We start from the raw sequence: 24424 nt of genomic DNA on the forward strand, positions 1-24424 counted from the left end.
AGAGAGTTGGAGGGGGAGAATCCCAGGCAGGGTCTGTGCTGTTAATTTGCATTTTCCTGATAAGGAAGTTGAGAGTCTTTTTTATATGTTTATGACCCCACCCATTGTTTATCTACTTTTGAAAAGCCAATTCAAGTTTTTTGCATATTTTTCAATTGGGTTAATCTCTTTTACTGATTTAAAGGAGTTCTTTACATATACCTGATACAAGTCCTTTGTTGGATATGTGTCCCTCAGATATCTTATCTCAGGATATATGTAGCACTCTTAATTGTGCCTTTCAGTGAACAGAAGCTCTTAACTTTCTTATAATCCAATTAAACCTTCTTTTGTAGTTAGTACTTTTAAAGAAATATTTGCCTACTTTAAGGTTACAAATGTATTTTCTCTCAAAGCTTTATTTTACCTTTTGCATTTAGATCTGTCATCCATGTGGAACTGAGTTTTGTATGGTATCAAGTAAAGGTCAACATAATTTGTTTTTCAAATAGATGTCTGGTTAACCTGGCATTTACTCAACTGACCATTCTTCCACTGAACAACCATGTTGCCTTTGTAATAAATTAGGAAACCTTGTATGTGTGGCTCTATTTCTGGATGCTCTCTTTTCCATTGGCCAATTTGACCATTCTTATGCCAATAACATTATTTTAACCACTATAACTTTATAAAAAATGTCTGATCGGATAAACCTTTCAGCTTTATTTTCCTTCAAGGTTGCTTTGGCTATTTTTGGTCCTATGCATTTCCAAGTAAATTTTAGAATCAGCTGGTCAATTTCAGTTAAGAAAAAAAAAGGCTGAGATTCTGATTGGGATTGCTTTGAATCTATTGATTGATTCAACAGATTCAATTGATTTGGAGAGACTTGACATCTTTACAATACTAAATCTTCCAATTTGTGAACATTTTTACTCTCACCTTCTAAATGAGGCAGTTTCTCATCTCTGTGTTCTAGAACTGATTTTACAAACAAGGAATATAGGGGAGAAAAATAATTTTCCCTCTACCCTACTTCTTGGCTGAGAACCCTGTATTAAAAGATACATTAACAGAGAAAAACAAACAAGTTTATTAACATGTATACCTCATTTGTTCATGGGATATACTGTGAAAAACCAGAGCTAGACAATATTTAAAGCAGTAAAAACAGATTTTAATCCTGGCTATCACAATAGGTGAAAAGAGACCTCAGTGAGAACCAGACTTAGTTGCAAATATAGCCTGGGCAAGAGGGAATTTAATTACTAAGAGGAAACACTGGGATAAGAGGGGTTTTGGGGAGCCTGGGTGGCTCAGTCAGTGAAGCGTCCGACTTCAACTCAGGTCATGATCTCGATGCTTGTGGGTACGAGCCCCTCATCGGGCTGTGTGCTGAAAGCTCTGACAGCTTGGAGCCTGGAGCCTGCTTCGAATTCTGTCTCCCCCCTCCCCTGCCACTCACATTCTGTCTCTCTCTCTCTCTCAAAAATACATAAACATTAAAAAAAAAAAAAAAAAGAAGAGTGGTTTTGGCTAAACTGATCTAATAGAAGAATTCTTGCTAAAGACAGGGGTGGGGTGGGTGTTGGTTGGACATCAACCTGGGTGGGTGATAGAAAATGAGGAACCCAGTATCTATCAAGGTTGTTATGCTCATGAAGCTGAGAACACATGATCACGATCATAAGCAACAACGTAAGAGTCAGGAAACCATCACATCTGCCTCTCGATAACCCACAAAGCTGGTACAGTGGTACTGGAACTCAGAATCTATCTACTGTCTCTACCGCAACTGCCTCTGCATTACCAGAAAGCTGGTAACACATATTGGAACAAAGGAAAGAAGGAAGGAGGAAGAGAGAAAGAAAAGCCCACTTATATCTAGAATCCTAGCTGCAAGATAATTTGAGAAATCTTACATTTAGCTTTCCTGTCTCTTAAACCTCTCCTACCCTAAGAAAATTTGACTGGATATTTTTGGTGTATTTGTTTTAACACTGTTGTTTTAATGATTTTTAGAGTCAGAAGTCAAACGCATTTATGTCTTAAGACTTACTCAGGGGGCGCCTGGGTGGCTCAGTCAGTTGAGCAACTGACTTCGGCTTAGGTCATGATCTCACGGTTTGTGAGTTCGAGCCCCGCGTCAGGCTCTGTGCTGACAGCTCAGAGCCTGGAGCCTGCTTCTGATTCTGTGTCTCCCTCTCGCTCTGCCCCTCCCCCACTCATGCTCTGTCTTTCTCAGTCTCAGAAATAAACATTAAAAAAAATTAAAAAAAAAAGACTCAGAATGTCATATGCTACATTAAAATTAAAATTTTAGGGGCGCCTGGGTGGCGCAGTTGGTTAAGCGTCCGACTTCAGCCAGGTCACGATCTCGCGGTCCGTGAGTTCGAGCCCCGCGTCGGGCTCTGGGCTGATGGCTCAGAGCCTGGAGCCTGTTTCCGATTCTGTGTCTCCGTCTCTCTCTGCCCCTCCCCCGTTCATGCTCTGTCTCTCTCTGTCCCAAAAATAAATAAACGTTGAAAAAAAAAATTAAAATTTTAAATTTTAAGTCAAGCAGAGTTTTGGAAAGTACTCCCAACTATATCCTTTTCCTACCTAACACTGTTTTTTAAGTGCCTTGATTTAATATCAGTTTCCTGGAGTATTGGTAACTCTACTATCTTTTCTTATAATATTGACCCAGAGGTCATCTTTGAGTGCTGCTACTTTGGGAGGACCAGGGCTACACTGAAAGATGATGTAGTAGAGAATTAAGACAGAAAAGAAAGAGTGAGATTCCCAGGTCCAGGTCCCAGTCCTTGCCCCAGAATCTGACCTTCTTTTTATCAGTACTAGACTCCAAATATACCTTCAAAGTTAATTCCGTTATCTTGGAACCTAACAACCCCAAGAGGCTCCAGTGGAAAGGAGTGGAAAGCATAACCTCAGACTTGGACCTCTCAGGCAGAACAACAACAGGACAAAGTTTCAAAAATGATGAACAGCATGTCTAACATGGGTACTCTGCAAAATGAATACTGAAATGCCAATATCATCATTTTACTCTGTAATTGTTATCTGTAAGATCTTTTGAGAGTATGTAGCCTCTATTGGCCTTAGGCAGGTGTTATAAAGTTCTGATATTGCTCTTTTGTAGCTTTCAGATTTTTTCATTATAAATTAATTGTAGAACTTTGAGCCATTCATCCTTTTTTGAATCCTTCCATGCCCAGAGGAAAGAGTACCTGAAAATAAGAAGTTTTTTATCTGAAGGACAAATATTTCTACCTCTTTGCATTATCTGTAGTGTATCTAAACCATTTCTTTGTAACTACACTATAGGGACAAAGTTGTCCTCAAGGGACTCTTTACTCTTTCATATCTGTCCACGATAACCCTATTTCGGTGGCTGAATTCTTTGGTTTTTGTTGAAATTCATTCTCTTTTCCTTTGTTCATGACTGGGAAAGCTAATTTTTGCACCTCTTATCTCTATCTCTTTCCCTCCTACGTACTTCTCAGTAAATTATTAAATGTTAGCTCTTTGTTGCCATTATGTTCAGGTGTACCCCTCCCCCTCCCCACACTAAGTCAGATAAATGTGAGATGGCTCTCATCCAATCTCTCACACGTAAAAGTCAGTTTAAAAAATCCTTCCTTACTTGAGAGATTCTCCTTTCTTTATGTTACTTTTATACATTTTAATTTTAAAAATTTTAATTCCAGTATCCTTTCTATATTTGAAGGTTAAATATTATTTGTAGATTCTTTCTATTTGCATTATTGATTTGACTAATGGAAGAAAATTGTTTTTTGTCTGTGAATGTATATATTGACAGTATTTGGTATTTTGATAATGGAATTGCTGTCTGGAATAATTATAAAATTTAAGGTATTGTTGTGTCATCTCATTTTCACTTAAAATTCATCTTCAGTTTTCTGCGGTACATAAAATTCCACAATTGTATAAAATACTCTACTTCTAAATAGTAGCTGAGCTTGGAAGCATAGCAAAACTCATGCTTTTATCACTATCTGAAATTGAAAGAATACTTATTAATGAGTTGTTAAATTAGAACCCTATTGACATAAAAGATTAATCATTAAGGCCAAAGCTAGTTTATTACCAGATGTGCAATAATAAATTTGTTTGACACAAGTTATAAAAATTATTCTTGGGGAACAAGTCTTTGCTTTTTTCTGTCTGGGTGATATTCCTTCCATTTTGGCTTCACATATCTGCAGATCTCTAATGAGGATTTTAACATTTAAAAAAGTAAAATAAAACCAATGAAACAACAGATTTGGGGCAAAAAAAAAGAGTTTAACATTAAAAAAATTAAAAAAATTTTTTTAATGTTTATTTTTGAGAGAGAAGTGGGGGAGGGGCAGTTGAAAGAGAGAGAGAGAGAATTCCAAGCAGGCCCTACCTACACTGTCAGCACAGAGCCTGACATAGGGCTTGAATGTACAAACTGAAATCATGACCTGAGCTGAAACCTAGTCCAATACTTAACTGACTGAACCACCTGGGTGCCCCAGTGCTTAAATTATTTTTATGGTTGTCTTGGTATTTTTACACAGTTCTATTAAAGGCTTTCTTTTTTTTTTAAGTTTATTTATTTTATTCTCTACACCCAGGATGGGGCTTGAACTCATAAGGTTGAGTAAATAAGAGTCAATCCCTTAGAGTTCTCCATTAATTAGGAAATATAGGAAGAGATTTGGCTCATTTCCAGTCCATTTTTAGATCAGGAACTCTTACTCAATTTTAGTTTTCTTGGTTCTGTACCAGTGTTTCTGTAGTTCCCAAAGTTGGAATTTTGTTGACTAATCCACACCATTAATTTCATGTCTCTTTAACAGCTTTATTGAAGTGGATTTTCTACTTCTATATATATCTTGCCCTATCCTTTTAGTTTCACTCTTCCTTACAGATTCTCCCTTTCTGATGAAAGTGCATAATACATCATTTTGAGAGAAAAATCTCTCCTTTCTCTCTTAAGGGAACCACAAATTCTTTTTCTACTCTTTTTATTATCATTTGGGATAAGGAAAAAAGACAATAAGGTTGGATGTGATCTAATAATATCCAGACCTCATTCTAATGTTTATCTCATGCTCTTCTCACAACATGTTGCCTGTGTGTTTGACTTGGTTCTAATTTTTTTTTAAGTAGTTAAAAATGAGTTTTACTTCCTCACCTTGCTTCTGCCCTGCATCCAATAAATGCCCATTATATGCCAGTTCATTCATCAGATACTAAATGATATTAAGGGTAGCATCAGAACTAGGGAGCACTCAATCCACCATTGCTACCTTCCTTTCTCTTAGTTAAGACCAAGTCATTGTCGTTCTTTATATTTAATCAGTTGAGTGTATAAGCTGTGCAAGTCAGTTTTCTCCCTTTTCATCTCTTCAAGCTTTTTTTTTTTGATGGATAGATTTTGTTTTGTACTATATACAATTGTACTTAAGTACATTTGTGCTGTTGTATGGAAAAAATGTGAAGTCACTCTTTTTAAAACTTTTTGTTGTGTATAACACTTCATATGATTAATTGGATAAGATTGATTTTGATTGGAAAATCTTAGAAGCCTGCAGCCAGGAAAATTTATGAATATAAGTCTTACCTGCTGCTAGTTTACAAAAAATTTTTAAGTAAACATAATTATTAAGTAATATCCTTTAAAGGCGTTTAAAAACCCCTACTCCTTCTATTACTTCTGCAGTTACTGAGTGGTAGTGAAGGAATTATGTTGAGGTTTTTTTCAAAGAGCTGCTTCTGATTGGAAAATGCTTAGTAATGATGAAGACACACCCTCCAGTTCAGTGGCCATTTTGTAGTGTGGTTCTTCTGGAGAAACAAGTGGGAACCATCAAAGAAAGAAGTGTATGGATCAGAAGAATATGGGCAAAAGGCAATAAATTTTTCATCTAGGTCAATTGGAGAAATTATAACTATGCTGTCCGTGAGTAGTTTAATTAGTAAGACCAATTTTTCTGGATGCTTTTAGCTTACTTAGTCTTTTTGATTTCTGTGATTAGATTTGCTTTGCTCATATTGAGGAACAATTAAATTAAAGCTTGGATTCAGGGCTTTGGGCATAGTAATTTAGAAGTTACATTGAAATATGTAAACTACAAAAAGTATTTCCTGTTATTTTATAATTAATCTTGCAAGGTACTTTTTATGGTATTATCTATCCAAGGTTTAAGGTTGGGGGTAGGGGAAGCAGTGAGTAGTTATTTTCAAATTATGCTTTCTGATTGTGTACTGATTTAAAGATGAGTGAAAAGTCTGTAGGAATTCAGTATATTGACAATATAATTAATCGTAACGGGTAAATTTATTTTCCTTTATAGAGTTAGTAAATTATGACAATTTTAGCTCTTTATATCTAAAAGCATTTTCATTAAAAATAGAGAAAACAGCTACCTTGCATAATTTGGTAATGACAGTCTTCCTCATCAGCTTATTTTGTGATGTTCTGCAGTTAGCCTGGAAAGAAATAAGGAAATAATAGCAACTAACAACAGGAATTCCTCCTTTTCCATCATATTTTCCCAGAAAATTGCTGTTTTACATGTAATAATTACATTTATACCTATAGCTATAAGCTATATTCAAGGAGAAAAGACTTCTAAAATATTTTTAATAGCTAATAAATAATTGTTTCCAGGCAAATATCCTCCATCAAAGCCCTTAATTATAGAAAATCTTTTTTTCATGAAGATTTTGTTTTGAATAAAAGATCTTTTAGAGATTCCTTTGGCATGGCAGAAACTTTTAAAAATATATAACTTACATTACAGTACTTTCTTTTCTGAAGAAATTAAAAACAGATATAAATCTTTAAAGAAAAGTTACCTGTAAGTAATTTGATAGATTGTTTTAACAAGGGACTGGAAACAAAGCCTTCTAGGTAAGCACAGGTTTATTATAAATTGAAGTCTTCATTGACAAAGTCACTCCTACATTATACACTTTCATATCTCTGTGCCAATGCCTCCTGTCTTCTACTGCCTTCTGTTAGTAGCTAACTGCCTTTTCCTACTGCTTCTTGTGTTTAATAATGGACTTAAAGAGATCAGATGACATCTGACATCTGACAGCAGTTAGCATTTGATATTTTACTGACATTTTAAATAATGGAACTGTGTAATAGTTGACTAGATGATTAATTTTGATATAGACAAGTGCACAGGATCATTCTATTCATTTGCTAAACTAACAATTCGACACCTTTTTTATTAGGCCTTACACTGGGCACCTTTTTCCACACAAATAGCACATGAATGTATTCTCATTATGAAAAAGTCAAATAATACAGGGAAAGCATCAGCCCTCCCTTAATCTTCATTTTCTTCTTAGAAGTAACCACTCTCCTCAGTTTTCTGCCAGATCATTTTCAGTGCAATTATATTCATATATACATATAAGCAAATATATACTCATAATACACATAGAAATGTTGTATAATATCTATAGGATCAATGCCTAGTAGAATTGCTAGATCAATGGATATATTAATATTTTTATATAGTCCCATTAATGGCATCTGAAGTATCTTTTTCCTTATACCCTTACCAACACTATACATGACCAAACTTAAGCGTTGCCAACTATCAGGTTGAAATTATATCTTTGTTTGAATTTGCACTCCTTCAATCAAGGGTAAAGTCTAGCATGTTTTTATTTGTATTCACCCATTTGTGTATTTTTTTTTCTTTGAACTGCCTCTTTATATCCTTTGCCCATATTTGTAGTTTTTAATATTTTCTTATTGGATTATATGGTTTTATCATAAAGAAATTAGTTTTATCATATGTTGGCCATATTTTCTCTTAAGTGTCATAAGAGTTGTTTTAAAAACTCAGTGAGATAGCCTTGAGAATAATTTGGAAGAATAAGGTACTGTTGTTTTTATAGTCCCAGGATTCTTTGCAGCCAGTTTCAAGGTTTGTGTAATCTGAGGTAAATACATACGAATTATAACTTATCTGAAGAGAAATGATTGGGAATAAAAGTAGGTATTATCGGGAGAATCATGCTTTGTTGAATTTTCTAACTTAATCTGTTAGATAATTTTTAAATTACAAGTCCAGTTTCTGGTTAAAAAAAACACAACTATATAAAATACTGTATTAGACTGAGTTAATGAATTTATTTACTCTAAATTAGTTGCAACGTAGTGAAATAAATAACAGTTTTGGCTCTCTGTTGGCTTGTGTAGATTCAAATTCTGGCTCTCTTATTTCTGTGACCTTGGCTAAGTTACATGTTCTTTCTATGTCATAGTTTTTCTCTTTTCTCAAACGAGCTCTGCCTCATAAAGTTATCATAAAGGTAAAATGAGTTAACACATAAAATGCTTAGAAATGTGCCTGGTACTTAGAAATGAACATAGGTAATCAGTAAATGTTTGGTGCTGCTGTTTGGGGACGAATTAGTGGGGGAGAGAATCAACCCAATAGATGTGAACTGACACTGATCATTCTCCTGTGAGTAGAAAAGTGCATCTCAGTAATATTGAACAGAATCCACAGCCTCCACTGACATTTCCAAACCAGAGATAAACAATGTTGGAACCTATGAAATGAGCCGGTGGAGCAGGTCAACGACCGTTTCCGGACTCCCCCCTGCTTGTGGCCCCCATAGCCTGTGGGAAACTGCAGCACTGGAATACTTGCTTAATTTTGTTTGTGTGATCTTGATCATGTTTGTGCCTGCTATGGCTCTATCACTCTTGGTGAGTGGATTTCTAAATTGATAATCTATTGCCTGTAGATTATTTTTCCTCTTTGCATTTATACCTGAAAATTTCCCTTTGGTTTTTGCTTGAATTATTCCCGATTGTACTTTGTTAACCCTAAGACAATAAGTATAGAACTCTTTTAAGAATGAGTAAACAGAAAAGTCATGGAGCCTAAAACAATTCTATGAAGATTTGGAGTTGCCACACTCCAACAAAGTATATTCACAGAAGGGGAAAAAAAATCCAGATTTGTGTTTCCAGATTAAAGTGGCTATAGTTCTATGAAACCTAAAGCCACCAGTGAAGGGGGAATAATTTAATAATTTGAGATGAGGACAACCTGAAGAGAGGAAACAATACCCCTGAATTAAAAATTGTACCATGGGGGCGCCTGGGTGGCGCAGTCGGTTAAGCGTCCGACTTCAGCCAGGTCATGATCTCGCGGTCCGTGAGTTCGAGCCCCACGTCAGGCTCTGGGCTGATGGCTCAGAGCCTGGAGCCTGCTTCCGATTCTGTGTCTCCCTCTGTCTCTGCCCCTCCCCCGTTCATGCTCTGTCTCTCTCTGTCCCCAAAATAAAAATAAACGTTGAAAAAAAAAATTAAAAAAAAAAATTGTACCATGCAGGATCAGCATTTTGGACCTTAAGTGAATAAAATCTGATAAATAAGTATGTTGTTAACCATGTCTTTTACTTTCTGTATTCTGATGCATTGATCATCTCAGGACCTTACTGACCCTGGAGGGATTGCCGCTCCCAGAGTTAACCAATTCCTAAGAGATAGCAAACTGTTCATCTAGGTAACACACCTCTCACCTGGCCACAGCGCATCTGCCCTAATCATCACAGGGTCAGATACCAGACCTCACTAGGGACAACCCCTATGCTTCAGAGCCTGCTGAAATTATGCAGACTAGCCAGTTTTAAGCCTGCTTCCCTTGCCTTGCTTATTCCTTCCCAAAGAAACCACAGTAAAGGCCGTGATCCATAATTTCCTCCCTCTTCCCTCCTGACCAACCCTGGTGCTGCCCACCATGACCTCCCCTTCCTCATGGCATGGCCTGCCTCCATCTTTTGAGATCTATGAATATAACTGTCTTTCCAATGGCAGTCATCTCCTGATCTGTTGGCCTTACCTGAGCAATGAAACTTATATTTTAAGACAATAAGGGATACCTGGCTGGCTCAGTCGGTGGAGCATGCAACTCTTGATATTGGGGTCATGAATTCAAGCCCTATGTTGGGTGTGGTCCTTACTTTAAAAAAAAAAATAAATAAATGAAAGAAGACTTCTTCTAGATACCCTTTTTCCTCAGAGACAGTTTTATGTTATTATTAAGGGTGTAGGCTTTGGACTCAGACCAAAGCTGGTTAGTCTTACACTATTTAACTTAGCCACGTTTTTGACTTCATATGCCCTAATTTCCTTCTAAAATGGTAGGAATAGTAATAATTTCGCTTTAGAAGTTTGTTGTTGAAAGTAAAGTATTATAGGGGCGTCTGGGTGGCTCAGTCAGTTGGGCATCTGACTTCGGCCCAGGTCATGTTCTCATAGTTCGTGGTTCAACAGCTCAGAGCCTGGAACCTACATCAGATTCTTTGTCTCCCTCTCTCTCTGCCTCTACCCTGCTCACACTCTGTCTCTCTAAAAAATAAACATTAAAAAAAATTTTTTTTTAAGTAAATAAAGTATTATAAAACATCCTTAACTTAATGCCTACCATATAAGCAACTCAAGAAATGTTAACTTTCTTTACTATTACTCTATTTTCCAGCTTCGGCTCTACTCTTTTCTGAAATATTGGCCTCTTGTAAGGCCTTCTTATCTTCTCATCCTCTGTATTACCTCTAGCTGATCTCATCTACTCAATATGTTCCCATACCTGTACCCTACTATGTGGGTTTACCACCATACCTATTTGCTAAAAGCTCAGATCTGTGCATTCAAACTGGGCCACTTTCCTGATCTCCAGATATTTTAGGTCTAAATTATTCACATTTGAGTATCTCATAGGCTCCCTCTTCAGCCTTGTTGTGCTGCCACTATTTTATATTTCAGTAAATAACACCACCTAATTGTCCAAACCAGAAATCTAGGAGTCACCTTGCCCCCCTCTGTTGCCCGCCACTTTCAAGCATAAATGGGTAGTAAATTTGAAGAGACGGTATTCACAAACTAAAGAGTGTTTATTACATTTTGAGAAAGGGAGTAGGGGTGAAGGGTAAGAAAAAGGTATTTCTCATTTCATGTCTTTTTGTGTTGTTTGAAATATTTATTTAAAAATAGCAATATGGTCAAAAAAATTTTTTTGTGAAATTGAACAATTGAATTTCCTTTTATAGCATAAAAACAGTTAACTTTTTCTTAAATATTCCCAGAGAGAAGTTAATGGCAGAAAAGTTCTATAATTCTAGTGCCAGACATATAGAAGGTGCTCAATAAATATTTGATTAGTGATAAATGAACAAATTGATGGTTGGATTGCCATTTGTTTTCCCTTTCTAGCTAAGTGATTTTTCTAGTGGAATGCTGCCAGCACTCAGTCAGTGGCATCTAGAAAACAGCAGATAGTTGGTGAGAAACCAGAATCAGAATTTGACCAGTAGTTGTTGTAGACTACAAAGCGCTTTCTAAAAGTGTGTCTGTGAACAGCTCCTTCTGGGAAAGAGAAGAAGAGAGTCCAGAGGGTACATAAGAACATAAGAGTTAGTGTGAAAGAGCATCTGAGGTTCTTAGCCTGACACATGTGCCTGGTTGTAAGCCTATAGCATTGAGATGTGCCCATAACCAAACTTTGCTCTTGATGGCTGGTTAAAATTTCAATGCATAAATTCAGATGTAGTTATTTTGAACATAACTCATTTCACTCTTAGAATGCCTATTGAGTTTTAGATTACAAGTCATGGAAAAATAAATAATTTTCCATTTAGGTGTTTACTTTTTAAATCTATCATTCTCCCAAAATAAGAAGTGAGGAAAACAGCTGTTGGGCTACTTAAGTTTTGTCAATTTTTCAATCTATGATTGCTCATATTATAAAACAACATTTCTCAACCTTAGCACTATTGACAGTTTGAGCTGGATGCCTCTTTGTGGGGCTTGTCCTATGCATTGGAGGATGTTACATAGCATTCCTGATCTCTGCCTACTAGATGCCAGTAACATTCCTCCCCTCCTCAGTTATAACAGCCAAAAATATCTTCAGACATTGGAGTTGGGGGATGGGTGCAAAATCTAGTTTGAGGACTACTGTTCTATATAGGAACGTACTGTTTGGTTTTTGTTTATGTTTTTTAACTGTCTTAATGGTATTTTTAAAACATGGCTCCAAAAATCACAAAATTGTGACTTTTTATTCCACAAACTTTTAATTAGTTTGTGGAAGGTAAATATGAATAATTGACTTTGACAGGCAATTAGTCATTTATTTGTGACTAATAAGTCACAAGACTGGTAAGTCTCCACTAAGACTGGTTACTTAAAATCTTATTGCTAGAGGATACCTTTGACATTTGTTATCCTTGGTGGGAGTATTGAGTGACCTGGGCATTGTTGTAGAAAGTTTGCAAATCCAAATATTTGCCCAATGTTATATGAATACTTTTTATGAATACGTAAAATATCACATACATATGTTGCAGTGGGTTAATTGGTGCTAGTATAATTAACTCAGAAATTCATTTAAAGATGAAGCTAAATTAACATTTGCTTTTTGTCATATTCTCTTTCAGCAGATATTACCATTATATGGAAATTTGCAAAGACTTGAGTGTTCTAGTCTAAAATTTAATAAGCTTATCTTTTTCCCAGAGTAAAATAATAAATGGAATTTTCTCAATTTTACATTTTTCTGCCATATTATTTTCTTAAATCTTTTATACCAGACTCTAGGAAAGCCTGGCATCTGATTTTTTAAAACTTATAATGGACTTTTCAAATTATACATAAAAGGAGAGAATAATACAGTGAAAGGTCTCTATACCCACAACCCAGCTTCGGCTTGAACAGCTGTTAATATTTTGCTAAACTGTCTTATATGTTTCTCTCCCACCCCCACCTTTTTTTTTTTTTTTTTTTTTTGGAGTATTTTATGAGACTGATGCACTGCCCACTGTGCCAAGAGGGCCACTTTCTTGGAGTATTTCAAAGCCGATCCCAAACATTACCTGATTTTACCTGTAAATTCTTTAGTATGCATCTCTAACAGACAAGTGTGCTCCCTTCTTTTTTTAAATGCTAACTCCAATATAATTATTTAATAAAATTAGTAATTCCCTAATAATTGTCACCAGCCAGACCTAACGACCGGACCTTTACTATTCACCTGCTTGTACTCACTGACCTTTGTCCCACAGTTTTCCTTACGCTCTTCTTTCCAGCTTGTATCTCTGAAGTCAGGCAAAAGACCAAGGGGCATAGCATCCTGTGATAGAAACTGGAACTACTCCTTAAGCAATAAGGACTGCCTGGACAAACAATTCTAGCCAGCCCAGACCACCTAGACCAGTTTGAATTGAACCCCCAACTCATGCCTATGCAGGTGGACCATGGATGGAGTGACCCATAGAGTGACTGTCAGTTACCTTTACCTCATTGTAATGACAAAATCTCTGCCCAAGGAGAAGCACAGCCTCATTTACATAACCTAGGGTACATGTAAAGGCATGCTTCCTTAGGATGCATGTGCCACTTGATGCTTGCCTCTAAGTGATGACAAGGCTCCCCTATCTAAATATTCATTGTAATCCTTAATAAAAGAAACCCATTCACCCTTGCTCAGGGAGTCAGGCTTTGGAAGTTATTCCCCATGCTGTCCTTATTTGCTGCAAATAAAGTTTCCTTTGTGTGACAACTTACCTGTTGTAGTTCTATATGTGACTCATCAAGGAGCAAACTCACGTTTAGTTAGATTACAGTATCACCTAATATCTAGCCTGCATTGGGATTTCCTCGAGTATCTAAAAAATGTCTTTTTATAGTTGTTCAAACCAGGATGTAGGCAAAACTCATATATGACATTTGGGTGATATTTGGATGTCCCTTTAGTCTTGAGTCCTCCACTTCCTTTATTATATGGCTCATTTGTTGAAGAAACTGAGTAATTTGATATGTAGAATTTCTGTATTCTGGCATTGGCTGATTGCATAGGATAAGATGGCATTTGGTTTAGCATAAAATTATAATATTTTAACATACCACTTTTTTGTCTTGTTTCTCACAGAACATCATGGGGTTTTTTTTGTTTTTTGTTTTTTTTTAACAATGTTTATTTCTTTTTAAGAGAGACAGAGTATGAGCAGGAGAGGGGCAGAGAGAGAAGGAGACACAGAATCCGAAGTAGGCTTTAGGCTCTGAGCTGTCAGCACAGAGCCCAACGCGGGGCTTCAAACCCAAGAACTGCGAGATCATGACCTGAGCTTAATGCTTCACCGACTGGGCCTGAGCCACCCAAGCGCCCTGATGAATTTTGTTTTACCACTTGAGCAAGTTTAAGAAAATAGCATTCTTATTTTGTACTTAAGGAAGCTGGGACCAAGAGAGGATTTTCCTGAAACATGGCAGCCTATCTGGAAAGTATCAAAACACTCAGTATTTTCTTTGGTAGTTGAAAGCAGTGGTCTTATCAGAAGTAGCATAGAAGGAAGCTTTTTAGCAAGGACCTCACCTGTTTTGTTTTGTTTTCTTCCCTATGCCTAGATATTGCTTGGCACATAGAAAATGTTCCATTAGTATTTATTAATGAATGAGTTGCCTAATTTTGCTATTGTTGCCAGGTTGACTATTCCTACTCTGGCCTAGAACCTGGAAGGTTACAACGTATTCTCTCTGTAAGTGTTTAAAGCAGTTCAGAAGAGAGAACCTAATAATAAAAGTATTTTACCCATCACCTCAATTTCTGCACTAGTTTATCTTCCTTTTTAAATGCAAACCAGCAATAATGGTACTGGCACTTGTGCAGAATGCACCACAAATCATGCAGAAAGCAAACAATGCATTAAATGGGTGGTTCAAGCTTTATATATCCATCAGTGTGGGATCTGATATCTTTAATATGTGGGTGGGCATGAAGTGCAGGTAGTCATGGACTTAAATGAGTCATTTTCTTGAAGTGCTTGTTCAGCAAAAATGTTGGGGTTTCCTGTCTATTTTTGTTTATTTTTCTTACAAAAATAGGTTTCAGCCATCACAACAATCTTAGCACAACCAGAGACTCTTGGCTGTCTTTCATTTAGCAAAATTCTTTCTGGTGCTATGATGTGTGTTTTCTGTCAGGCTAAAATTTACAGGAATAGTGAACCACAAGGATTTCCTGAGGAGAAGCTCCCACATGCTGTGTCTGAGGTTTCTCGTATTTCTTTTGGCAACACTATCATTCTACAATACTACAGAATTATAGTTTGAGTCCGGTGCTAATAACTTTTTACAAGAAAACACCTTAACTGAAATATTTATGGTTCTATTTTGCTTGAACCAAGGAAAAAAGTTATAACCAAAAATTACCTATCATCACCTACTCTACCTTGCCCTCTACAAAAAAGAAGTCCCTGGGGCGCCTGGGTGGCGCAGTCGGTTAAGCGTCCGACTTCAGCCAGGTCACGATCTCGCGGTCCGGGAGTTCGAGCCCCGCGTAGGGCTCTGGGCTGACGGCTCAGAGCCTGGAGCCTGTTTCCGATTCTGTGTCTCCCTCTCTCTCTGCCCCTCCCCCATTCATGCTCTGTCTCTCTCTGTCCCAAAAATAAATAAACGTTGAAAAAAAAAATTTCAAAAAAGAAGTCCCTTTTTGAGGCTGCCATGAACCTATAATAATATTTACCATATGAAGCATAGAAATTTCTATGTATTCGTTTATAAATTTAATACCCCAACCTACAAATACAGTGATTAGGGCTGTTGCAACATGGAGCCTGATCTTGTCGTAAAAGAAGAAATACATTATTTTATATATTAGGCCGTCACATTTTAATAACTAACATATTTGCCTTTTTCTTTCTTTTTTTTCAAGTTTTATTAAAATGTATTTTGAGAGAGAGAGAGAGAGAGACCAAGAGCAAGCAGAGGAGGGGCAGAGAAGGAGAGAATCCCAAGCAGGCTCTGCACCAGCCGCATGGACCATGATGTAGGGCTTGATCTCCAAACCACGAAATCATGACCTGAGCCAAAACCAAGAGTTGATAGCTTAACCAACTGAGCTACGCAGGCAACCCCATTTGCTTTTTTCACTTCTCACTCGTGCATAGGGTAGAAAAAGCTTATCTATATGGTTTCATATTCCACATTAAAATCAACCTTTTCTAAACTATCACTTGTTGAGTTTTGTTATGGGTATTCTTTGGTAATACAATTGTCAGAAAAGACTTAAAAAATATTCCCTTTCTAGGGGTGCTTGGGTGGCTCAGTCAGTTAAACGTTTAACTCTTGGGGCTCCTGGGTGGCGCAGTCGGTTAAGCGTCCGACTTCAGCCGGGTCATGATCTCGCGGTCCGTGAGTTCGAGCCCTGCTTCAGGCTCTGGGCTGATGGCTCGGAGCCTGGAGCCTGTTTCCGATTCTGTGTCTCCCTCTCTCTCTGCCCCTCCCCCGTTTATGCTCTATCTCTCTCTGTACCAAAAATAAATAAAAACGTTGAAAAAAAAATTAAAAAAAAAACAGAAAACGTTTAACTCTTGTTTTTGGCTCAGGTCATTATCTCATGGTACAAGTGATTGAGCCCTGTGTAGCTATTAGTGCAGAGCCTACTGGAATTCTCTGTCTCCCTCTCTGTCTCTGCCCCTCCCCAGCTTGTGCTCACGTGCTCTCTCTCAAAATAAATAAATACACATTTCAAAGAAAAAAAAGAATCCAGCTCTCTCCTGTTAAGCCAGGTAGTAAGGAGGTTTGCAAAAATGTAAAACAATCCATCTTGCTCAATACCTTTCTTTTTCATTTTGGAGAAATAGTGTTCTCATTAAAAATTGCATTATTTACATTAATATTGTAATGGGTTTACTGTTCTCTTAAGTAAATTAATAAATATTTTAATTTTTTTAGTTTTAATTTCTAATATGATAAATGTTGTTGGACATCCACAAAAACTCTTTGGGGCTCTCAATAATTTTTAAGATCCTAAAGAGGTTTTGAGACCCAAAAAAATCTGTGAACCGCTAGTCATGATCTGGTTTTCTGAGATCTGTCAAATAGTACACAGGTTACTTGGCAGTTTCAGAGAAAACGTGATGGTAATTTTAGCCCCCAAACACTTTTTTTAAATTAATAAAATAATAATTTTACCAACAATCGCTTTGCACTCTTAAAATTTGCTCAGTTGTGCTATGAGGTCTAATTTGGTCGGTTCATCTTAGTTAATGTTGAGTTTGTTAACCAGGGGATCTTTGTTTTTCATTTGTGTGTTACCATTGGTTAAATACTAAATTTTATTTTGGCTCTAAAGCAATGGAAGCATAAAAATAGAAATAAAACAACAAAACTAAGGATGCAACTCAGAATACTAAAATAAACATTATGAATAAGAGCTTTAGAGTACATACAGTCTGAGTTTATATGTTTAGAAATGGTCTGATTTGTAATAGCAGTCTAAAAAAGTAAAGTGTAAATAAGACATACAATGGTGCCTGGAATTATATTCTATCAGACCTGCGGTACCTTCATCCGTAGTCTCCAAAGATTGTCTACTCTGAAATTTTGTCTAACTAGTTACACAAAGCCATGAAACAAGGCACAGTGATAGTCTTGGCAGGCCAAAATTTTCCAGAACTGTAAAACAGTGCTTTCTAGGGTGAAAGTGATGAATTCTGTCACTAGAGATGGGGAAGAAACCAGAATTACTACAGCATCATTCATAGTTGCCATAGCTCATATAAATGGATGTCACACCTTTGATAAGAACGTTGTGAAACCAACCAAAAAGTTAACGAAAAGTTTTACATTGCTAGAAAAGGCAGAATGAGGTACTGACAGAATTACTGTATCAAATGACACCTCTGGACGTTATTGGTATTATTCAAGGTACATGATTAATGCTGCTATTTTGCAAAAAGTGAAATAGCAAGTGTTCCAGATTATGGTGTTTCCAACTGAGTACATATGCTTTAAGTTGATGTGCAGAACACGTATGGAGAACAAAGTATTCATTGTTTCTCTTCTATTTAATTACTTTTAAAATTTTCCGTTTTGTTATTGTGTGAGCTGTGATATGAACTGGAAAAGGAAGGGACTTTGGGGTCAGTGCTGACACTCATCAGCTAAGTGTGGAGTAAGAAAGGTATTAGAATTTGAATGAAAAGAAATTTAGCCCCCATCCCCACCCTGAAGCCTGTTGCCAGAGAACAGTTAGCAATCAGAGTGTGCCTCAAGGTCTTGACTGAGCCTTTAATTAAAACTGGGGTCAGCAAACTAATGCTTTTGGGGCAGATTTGTCCTCTGCTCCTGCCTGATTTTCTGTGGCTGGTGAACCAAGAGTGGACTTCACGTTTTTAAATGGTCAGGGGAAGTATCAAAAGAATGATATTTTGTGACATATGAAAATTATAAGAAGGTCAGTATTTCCATAAATAAAGTTTTATTGGAGCATAACCACACTCATTGTTTTATGTAGTGCTGTGGCTGCTTTTGCACCACAGCAGCAGAACTGATTAGTTACGATAGAGACCATATGGTCTGCAAAGTGTGAAATATTTACTGTCTGGCCTTTTACAGGAAAACTTTGATGACCCTGGAATTAGAGTAACTCTGCTTTGATCCATCTTATTTATTGTTCTTCCCCCAGGGGAGTTCACTTGAAGAAAGAGTTCTGCCTTAAAAACAAGTTGTGTTGTGTGTTGTTTTTTTTTTTTAAGTATGTAAACTTTTCGAAAGGTCAGCCCAACCGAACAAGCATTCTTGTTCTTTTGCCACTATGGGGACAGAGCAGGGTGGGGTTCACAACTCATTTTGAAAATATTTGAGTAATTCAAGGCGATATTTGAAGATCAAGGCAATATTTGAAGATACATTACGGGTGATGTTAAGATTAACCGTTTGTGCCACCAAAGGTTTTAAGTCTGGTAGAGAGATAAGAACATATCCCTCCTTTTATTATAATTTTTTGTGTATTTTTTTTTCAAAAGAGTATTAAATGTAGCTTTAAAAGGAGGCATTTTACTTATCTTCTATTCTGGCAAATTGATACCCAGCAAATTGCTACCAGTACAAGCAAATTCCCACTCTGCCTCATTTTCCCAAACTCAAGGATATATTCCCTAGAAATATTGGTCTCACTTAACTGCCTCTTCTGTTTCCGTAGTATCCAATACAATTCTGCAATTATTAATTTGCTTGATATTTCTATGCTAAATTATAAGGAAGTTTCCCTGGTGTCTTTCTCTCTAAACATAGGAGGGACTGTTTATTATTTTAGATAGTATAGTATAATATTTCAGAGTGTTGGCTTTGGAATCAGACTTATCCTGCTTTCTGTATCTAACAGAGTGAGTCTGTTTCCTCATTTATGAAATAGGTATTAACAATAACAATGATCATAATACTTTTTAAAGTTTGTTGTGAACCTTAAGTGAAATGATGCAAGTGGAATGTTTAGTTAAGCTTTTGCCACATGATACTACATTAGCTGTGTTGCTGTTTACTATTGCTTTCATGGTGGTTGTTATTTTATCTCTACTACCTAATGTAAGGTCTTTTTTAAAGTATTAAATATTTTTGTTGAATGGAATCAGGGTTTATTTTTAAACATGTCACCAACTTTGTGCTTTAGAGAAGACAAAGTTAAAATTAAAGCTTGCTATTTATCCAGAAAGAATTGTGCCATGTATTTTCATCCAACAGTGATGCTGATGCATCTGATGATTGGAGTAATTTTGTTTGTTTGTTTTTTTGTTTTGTCTGTTCCAAAGCCTGTGCTCTTTCCACCTGGCTTATATATAGTTGAAGTGTAATTTGAGTGATTACTATGGACCAGGTACTGTTCTAAGTGCCTTGTATGTATTTAGTCCTTGAAAGGACCCTATGAACAAGGTGTAATTATTATTCCTATTTTAAGATGAGACAGCTGAAGCGAAGAATTTAAACTGTCATAGGATATTCAACCAATAAGAGGCACAGTTGGGATTTGAACCGTAGTCTGGCTCCAGAGTTTGTGTTCTTAACCACCATGTTCTAATGCTTTTATTAGCCACAGAATCTCTTGTTTGCCTTATGGTTGTATGTGAAATACAGCTTATTTTAGGTAATTTTCTTGGAGTTTTAAGATTGTTTACAGTGGCAGATGTATGGTAGGTCATACATACTTTTGCTTGAATGAATTAGTGAATATGATAGTATAAAATTATAATTAATGTAGTATAATCATTGCTTAAATCTTAGCTTCAAGTAGTAACTACTTTTCATTGTAGGCCCTCTTAGGAGCTATCTATAGTCAGGCTTGGCTATTTTGAAGTAATCTACTCTAATACTACAAATATTTGGGCAAAGAAATTGCTTTACAAATCTATTTATATTCCTAAATCCATTTTTTCTTGCTGGTACCCACTCAGAAAAATCTGTGTTTAGAGTTTTTCCTTTTTTGGGTCCCTCTGTTGAATTGTTGATTTTTTTTTTTTTTAATGTTAAATGGCATTGTAACAGATAATTCACTTTTTAATAGATGAAGCCTTAAAGAATTGGGGCATACTGGTCATGATAGTGAGTTTCCTATTGAATTTCACCTCTAAGCTTTTTAAATAGCAGTGATCTTGAAATTTGCTTTATTTCATATGTCTTTTTCAGAATTCTCCACTTTACCAGTACTTACAGGATCTGGGACATACAGACTTTGAAATATGCTCTTCTCTGTCACCAAAACCAGAAAAAAGCACAGTGACAGAGGGACAACAAAAGCCTCCTGCAAGAGCCCTGCCAAAAGTAAGAAATCACGCTCATTCTCTCTGATTAATCTCTTGTTCTTCACCTCACTAATTATTCAAAGTGCCTTTACCTTTACCCTTGCAAAAACAAAACAAAAAAAACCCACATAAGTACCTCCATGTCTTCTTCAACACTGGTTTAAGATATTATGTTTTAGGGGCGCCTGGGTGGCGCAGTCGGTTAAGCGTCCGACTTCAGCCAGGTCATGATCTCGCGGTCCGTGAGTTCGAGCCCCGCATCAGGCTCTGGGCTGATGGCTCGGAGCCTGGATCCTGTTCCCGATTCTGTCTCCCTCTCTCTCTGCCCCTCCCCCGTTCATGCTCTGTCTCTCTCTGTCCCAAAAATAAATAAACGTTGAAAAAAAAAATTCTTAAAAAAAAAGATATTATGTTTTATTTCATCAGTAGTACAAAACTGTTTAGATAAACATAAATCCTTGCTGTTTTGGACTATCTCAGTAACTTCTATAATAAATGGAAATTAATATGGTTGAAGATTAAAATATATTGTTTATTCAAATATTGAAGTTGTTCAGAGGGAACCAGAAAAATATACTAAAGCCTTAATAAGAATTCAACCAGTAAGACTCATATTAATTGAAATTTTTTTCTTTTCATATTTTTTAAAAGAGAGCACAATTAACGTCACTCCTAATCAGGGAAATACAAATCAAAACCACACTGAGGTACCACCTCACGCCAGTCAGAGTGGCTAAAATGAACAAATCAAGAGACTATAGATGCTGGCAAGGATGTGGAGCAACGGGAACCCTCTTGCACTGTTGGTGGGAATGCAAACTGGTGCAGCCGCTCTGGAAAACAGTGTGGAGGTTCCTCAAAAAATTAAAAATAGATCTACCCTATGACCCAGCAATAGCACTGCTAGGAATTTACCCAAGGGATACACGAGTGCTTGATGCATAGGGGCACTTGTACCCCAATGTTCATAGCAGCACTTTCAACAATAGCCAAATTATGGAAAGAGCCTAAATGACCATCAACTGACAAATGGATTAAGAAGATGTGGTTTATATATACAATGGAATACTAGTTGGCAATGAGAAAGAATGAAATCTGGCCATTTGTAGCAACATGGATGGAACTAGAAAGTGTTATGCTAAGTGAAATAAGTCAGGCAGAGAAAGACAGATACCATATGTTTTCACTCATTTGTGGATCCTGAGAAACTCAATGGAAGACCAGGGGAAGGGGTAGGGGGAAAAAAAAGCTACAGAGAGGGAGGCAAACCATAAGAGACTCTTAAATACTGAGAACAAACTGAGGGTTGATGGGGGGTGGGAGGGAGGGGAGGGTGGGTGATGGGTATTGAGGAGGGCACCTGTTGGGATGAGCACTGGGTGTTGTATGGAGACCAATTTGACAATAAATTACATATTAAAAAAAAGGAAGAAAAATAAAAAAAAATAAAGGAGAGCACAAGTTATAAGAAAGCAAATTGATAACATATTTCACAAACAGTTTCAAGGGTATATGATGGAGTGGGTATATTTACCTCAATTTCTGATGCCCTTTTTTTTCTGATGTATCTTTTTTTTTAATGTTTATTTATTAATTTATTTTGCAAAAGAGAGTGTGGGTGGTGAAGGGGCAGAAAAAGAGGGAGGAGAGAATCCCAAGCAGGCTCTGCATTGTATGCACAGAGCACTACATGGGGCTCGATCTCATGAACCATGAGATCATGACCTGAGCCAAAATCAAGAGTCAGATGCTTAACCAACTGAGCCACCCAGGTGCCCCTGCACAGTATCTTTTTATACAATAAATATCTCAGTTGACTACAACATTGTGAGGCTAAGATACTAAAAAGAATCTCCATTACCATCAATTATGTTCTGTAAAATGCATTTAGTAGATTCATTTATGTTCTATTAGCCATATTTATTAAAATAAGAAGATATGCCAGTACATTTCAGTTTTAACAAAAGGAATTCTAATTTAATAGGAAAAAAACCCAGATTACCTCATTTCCTAAACATTCTAGTTTAATCATTGTTTTATTACAAGACATCATTATTTTGGGGAGGAGGCTTTTAAAGTTTTCAATTAGTTATTTACTCTGTGGTGATAGAGAGAGAAGTATCTTTTCTCCTGTTCTTAGAAAAATCCCTACAATGTGAGATAACCAAGCTGGTCCCATTTGCCAGAGCAGAATGAATACTGGAGAAATGTTTTTTTGACTGACACTTACAGGGTGGGAGTTAGGGAGTTAGAGCTCACACAGATCAGAACCAGTTTGCTATTCCTCTGCACTTAAACCCTTTCTTCTCCCTGACCCTTTCAAATGTGGATGTTCCTGGGAAGAATTTTGAAAGCAAAACCTAAGGATACACTAACAGGTTATTTATAGATTAAGACTTGGATTTGAGATTACTTGGCCACAAAAGACAAAAAATGGGCCAAGGGATAGTCTTAGCCAGGTTATGGGCATTGGCGTTTTTTTGTTGTTACGCAAAAACTTGGGTTTTATAGGTTTTAATCCTTTTCATTTACGATAGGTATTTTTACATATAGAAATGTTATTATTAACTTATAAATAAATAAAATGAGAGTTGAAAATTTCATCCCTCAGAAATTAAGGACCAGTAAAAAGCATAGCCAGAGAATGTGTTTCAAAATTACCACAGGTTGGGGCACCTGGGTGGCTCAGTCGGTTAAGTGTCCGACTTTGGCTCAGGTCACAGCTTGTGGGTTCAAGCGCCTCATCGGGCTCTGTGCTGACAGCTCAGAGCCTGGAGCTGGCTTTGGATACTGGAGCCTGTTTGGGATTCTGTGTCTTCCTCTCTCTCTGTCCCTCCCCTGCTTGTGCTCTGTCTCTCTCCCTCTCTCTCTCTCTCTCAAAAATAAACATTTAAAAAAAATTACATGTCCAGAAAGTTCCTTTAGCCTTCATATTACACATTTCAATTGTATGAGCTAAATTTTTCTAAAATGGAGTTTTTCTAAATCTGGGGCAGCTGAATTTTAGAAAGATTTGTTGTATTACTTAGTTCCTTCTCAGGGGATATATTTTTAGAATTGCCCCCAAAGTTCTGTTCAAGCAGTGAAGTACCGATTATTTTCTTTTGAAAGCAGATTTTTTATTATTATATGAGATGGTGATGAAGCTATATTTAGGATTAATCACCCTTTTTTCACTTCTATTTTTTAATGTTATTGTTAAGTACTGAGTAGCTGTATTGGGATTCTCACTGTGAATATTTATTCTCTGTATATTTTTCTAGTTTCTTTTCCTGTGATTATTCTTAAACGTTCCTCCCATAAACTTTGAGCATCAGGCCTCTTTGCTTGACCTGTTTCTCTGAGTGATCTCATGTACTTTCTTGCCCTCATTGGCCACTTATATGCATTCTGTCTTCTCTCAGTTCTGGATGCTTGTCAAACATTTTCACCTGCCCTATACCCCAGGAAACTCAGATTCAGAATATGTAAAACAGAACTTTTTTCAACTCAGCACTCCCAAAACAAACAATATTCTTTCCATATTCCCAAATTACCACTCTCTGTTATCTTAAGTTTCCTATCACTCCCACATTAATTTGGTCACTTAAATGATAAGTCAACTTCTTATGTCTCTAAAATACAACCCTTATTCACTACCATTTTTTGTTACCCTGCTTTAGGCCTTTATCATTGTTTAGCTGGACTATTAAATATCCTTCTAATGATACTTCTTGGCTACAATTATTTCCTGCTAGTACCATCTCTGTGCTGTAGCCAGTTATTTTTCTAAAATGCTGATATTTATTGTTTCATATCCTTGCATAAAAATCTTATGCAAGGTGCTCCTCAT

At 36.6% G+C, this 24424-nt stretch overlaps 1 protein-coding gene across 7 annotated transcripts in view; it reads left to right on the top strand.

Annotated features, from left to right (window-relative positions):
• VEZT (vezatin, adherens junctions transmembrane protein) overlaps positions 1 to 24424 on the top strand; it is a 65679-nt gene that overhangs the window by 3343 nt on the left and 37912 nt on the right. For 5 of the 7 annotated variants that reach the window (XM_047867404.1, XM_047867397.1, XM_047867399.1 and 2 more), the window contains exon 2: positions 20477 to 20611. In XM_047867404.1, coding sequence (XP_047723360.1) covers positions 20477 to 20611 — 135 coding nt within the window. Of the gene's footprint in view, positions 1 to 20476; positions 20612 to 24424 lie in introns of those variants that run through there. The other 2 variants (XM_047867405.1, XM_047867406.1) reach the window with 1 other exon arrangement.

This window comes from Prionailurus viverrinus, chromosome B4 (assembly GCF_022837055.1).
Source record: "Prionailurus viverrinus isolate Anna chromosome B4, UM_Priviv_1.0, whole genome shotgun sequence".
Classification (NCBI taxonomy): domain Eukaryota; kingdom Metazoa; phylum Chordata; class Mammalia; order Carnivora; family Felidae; genus Prionailurus; species Prionailurus viverrinus.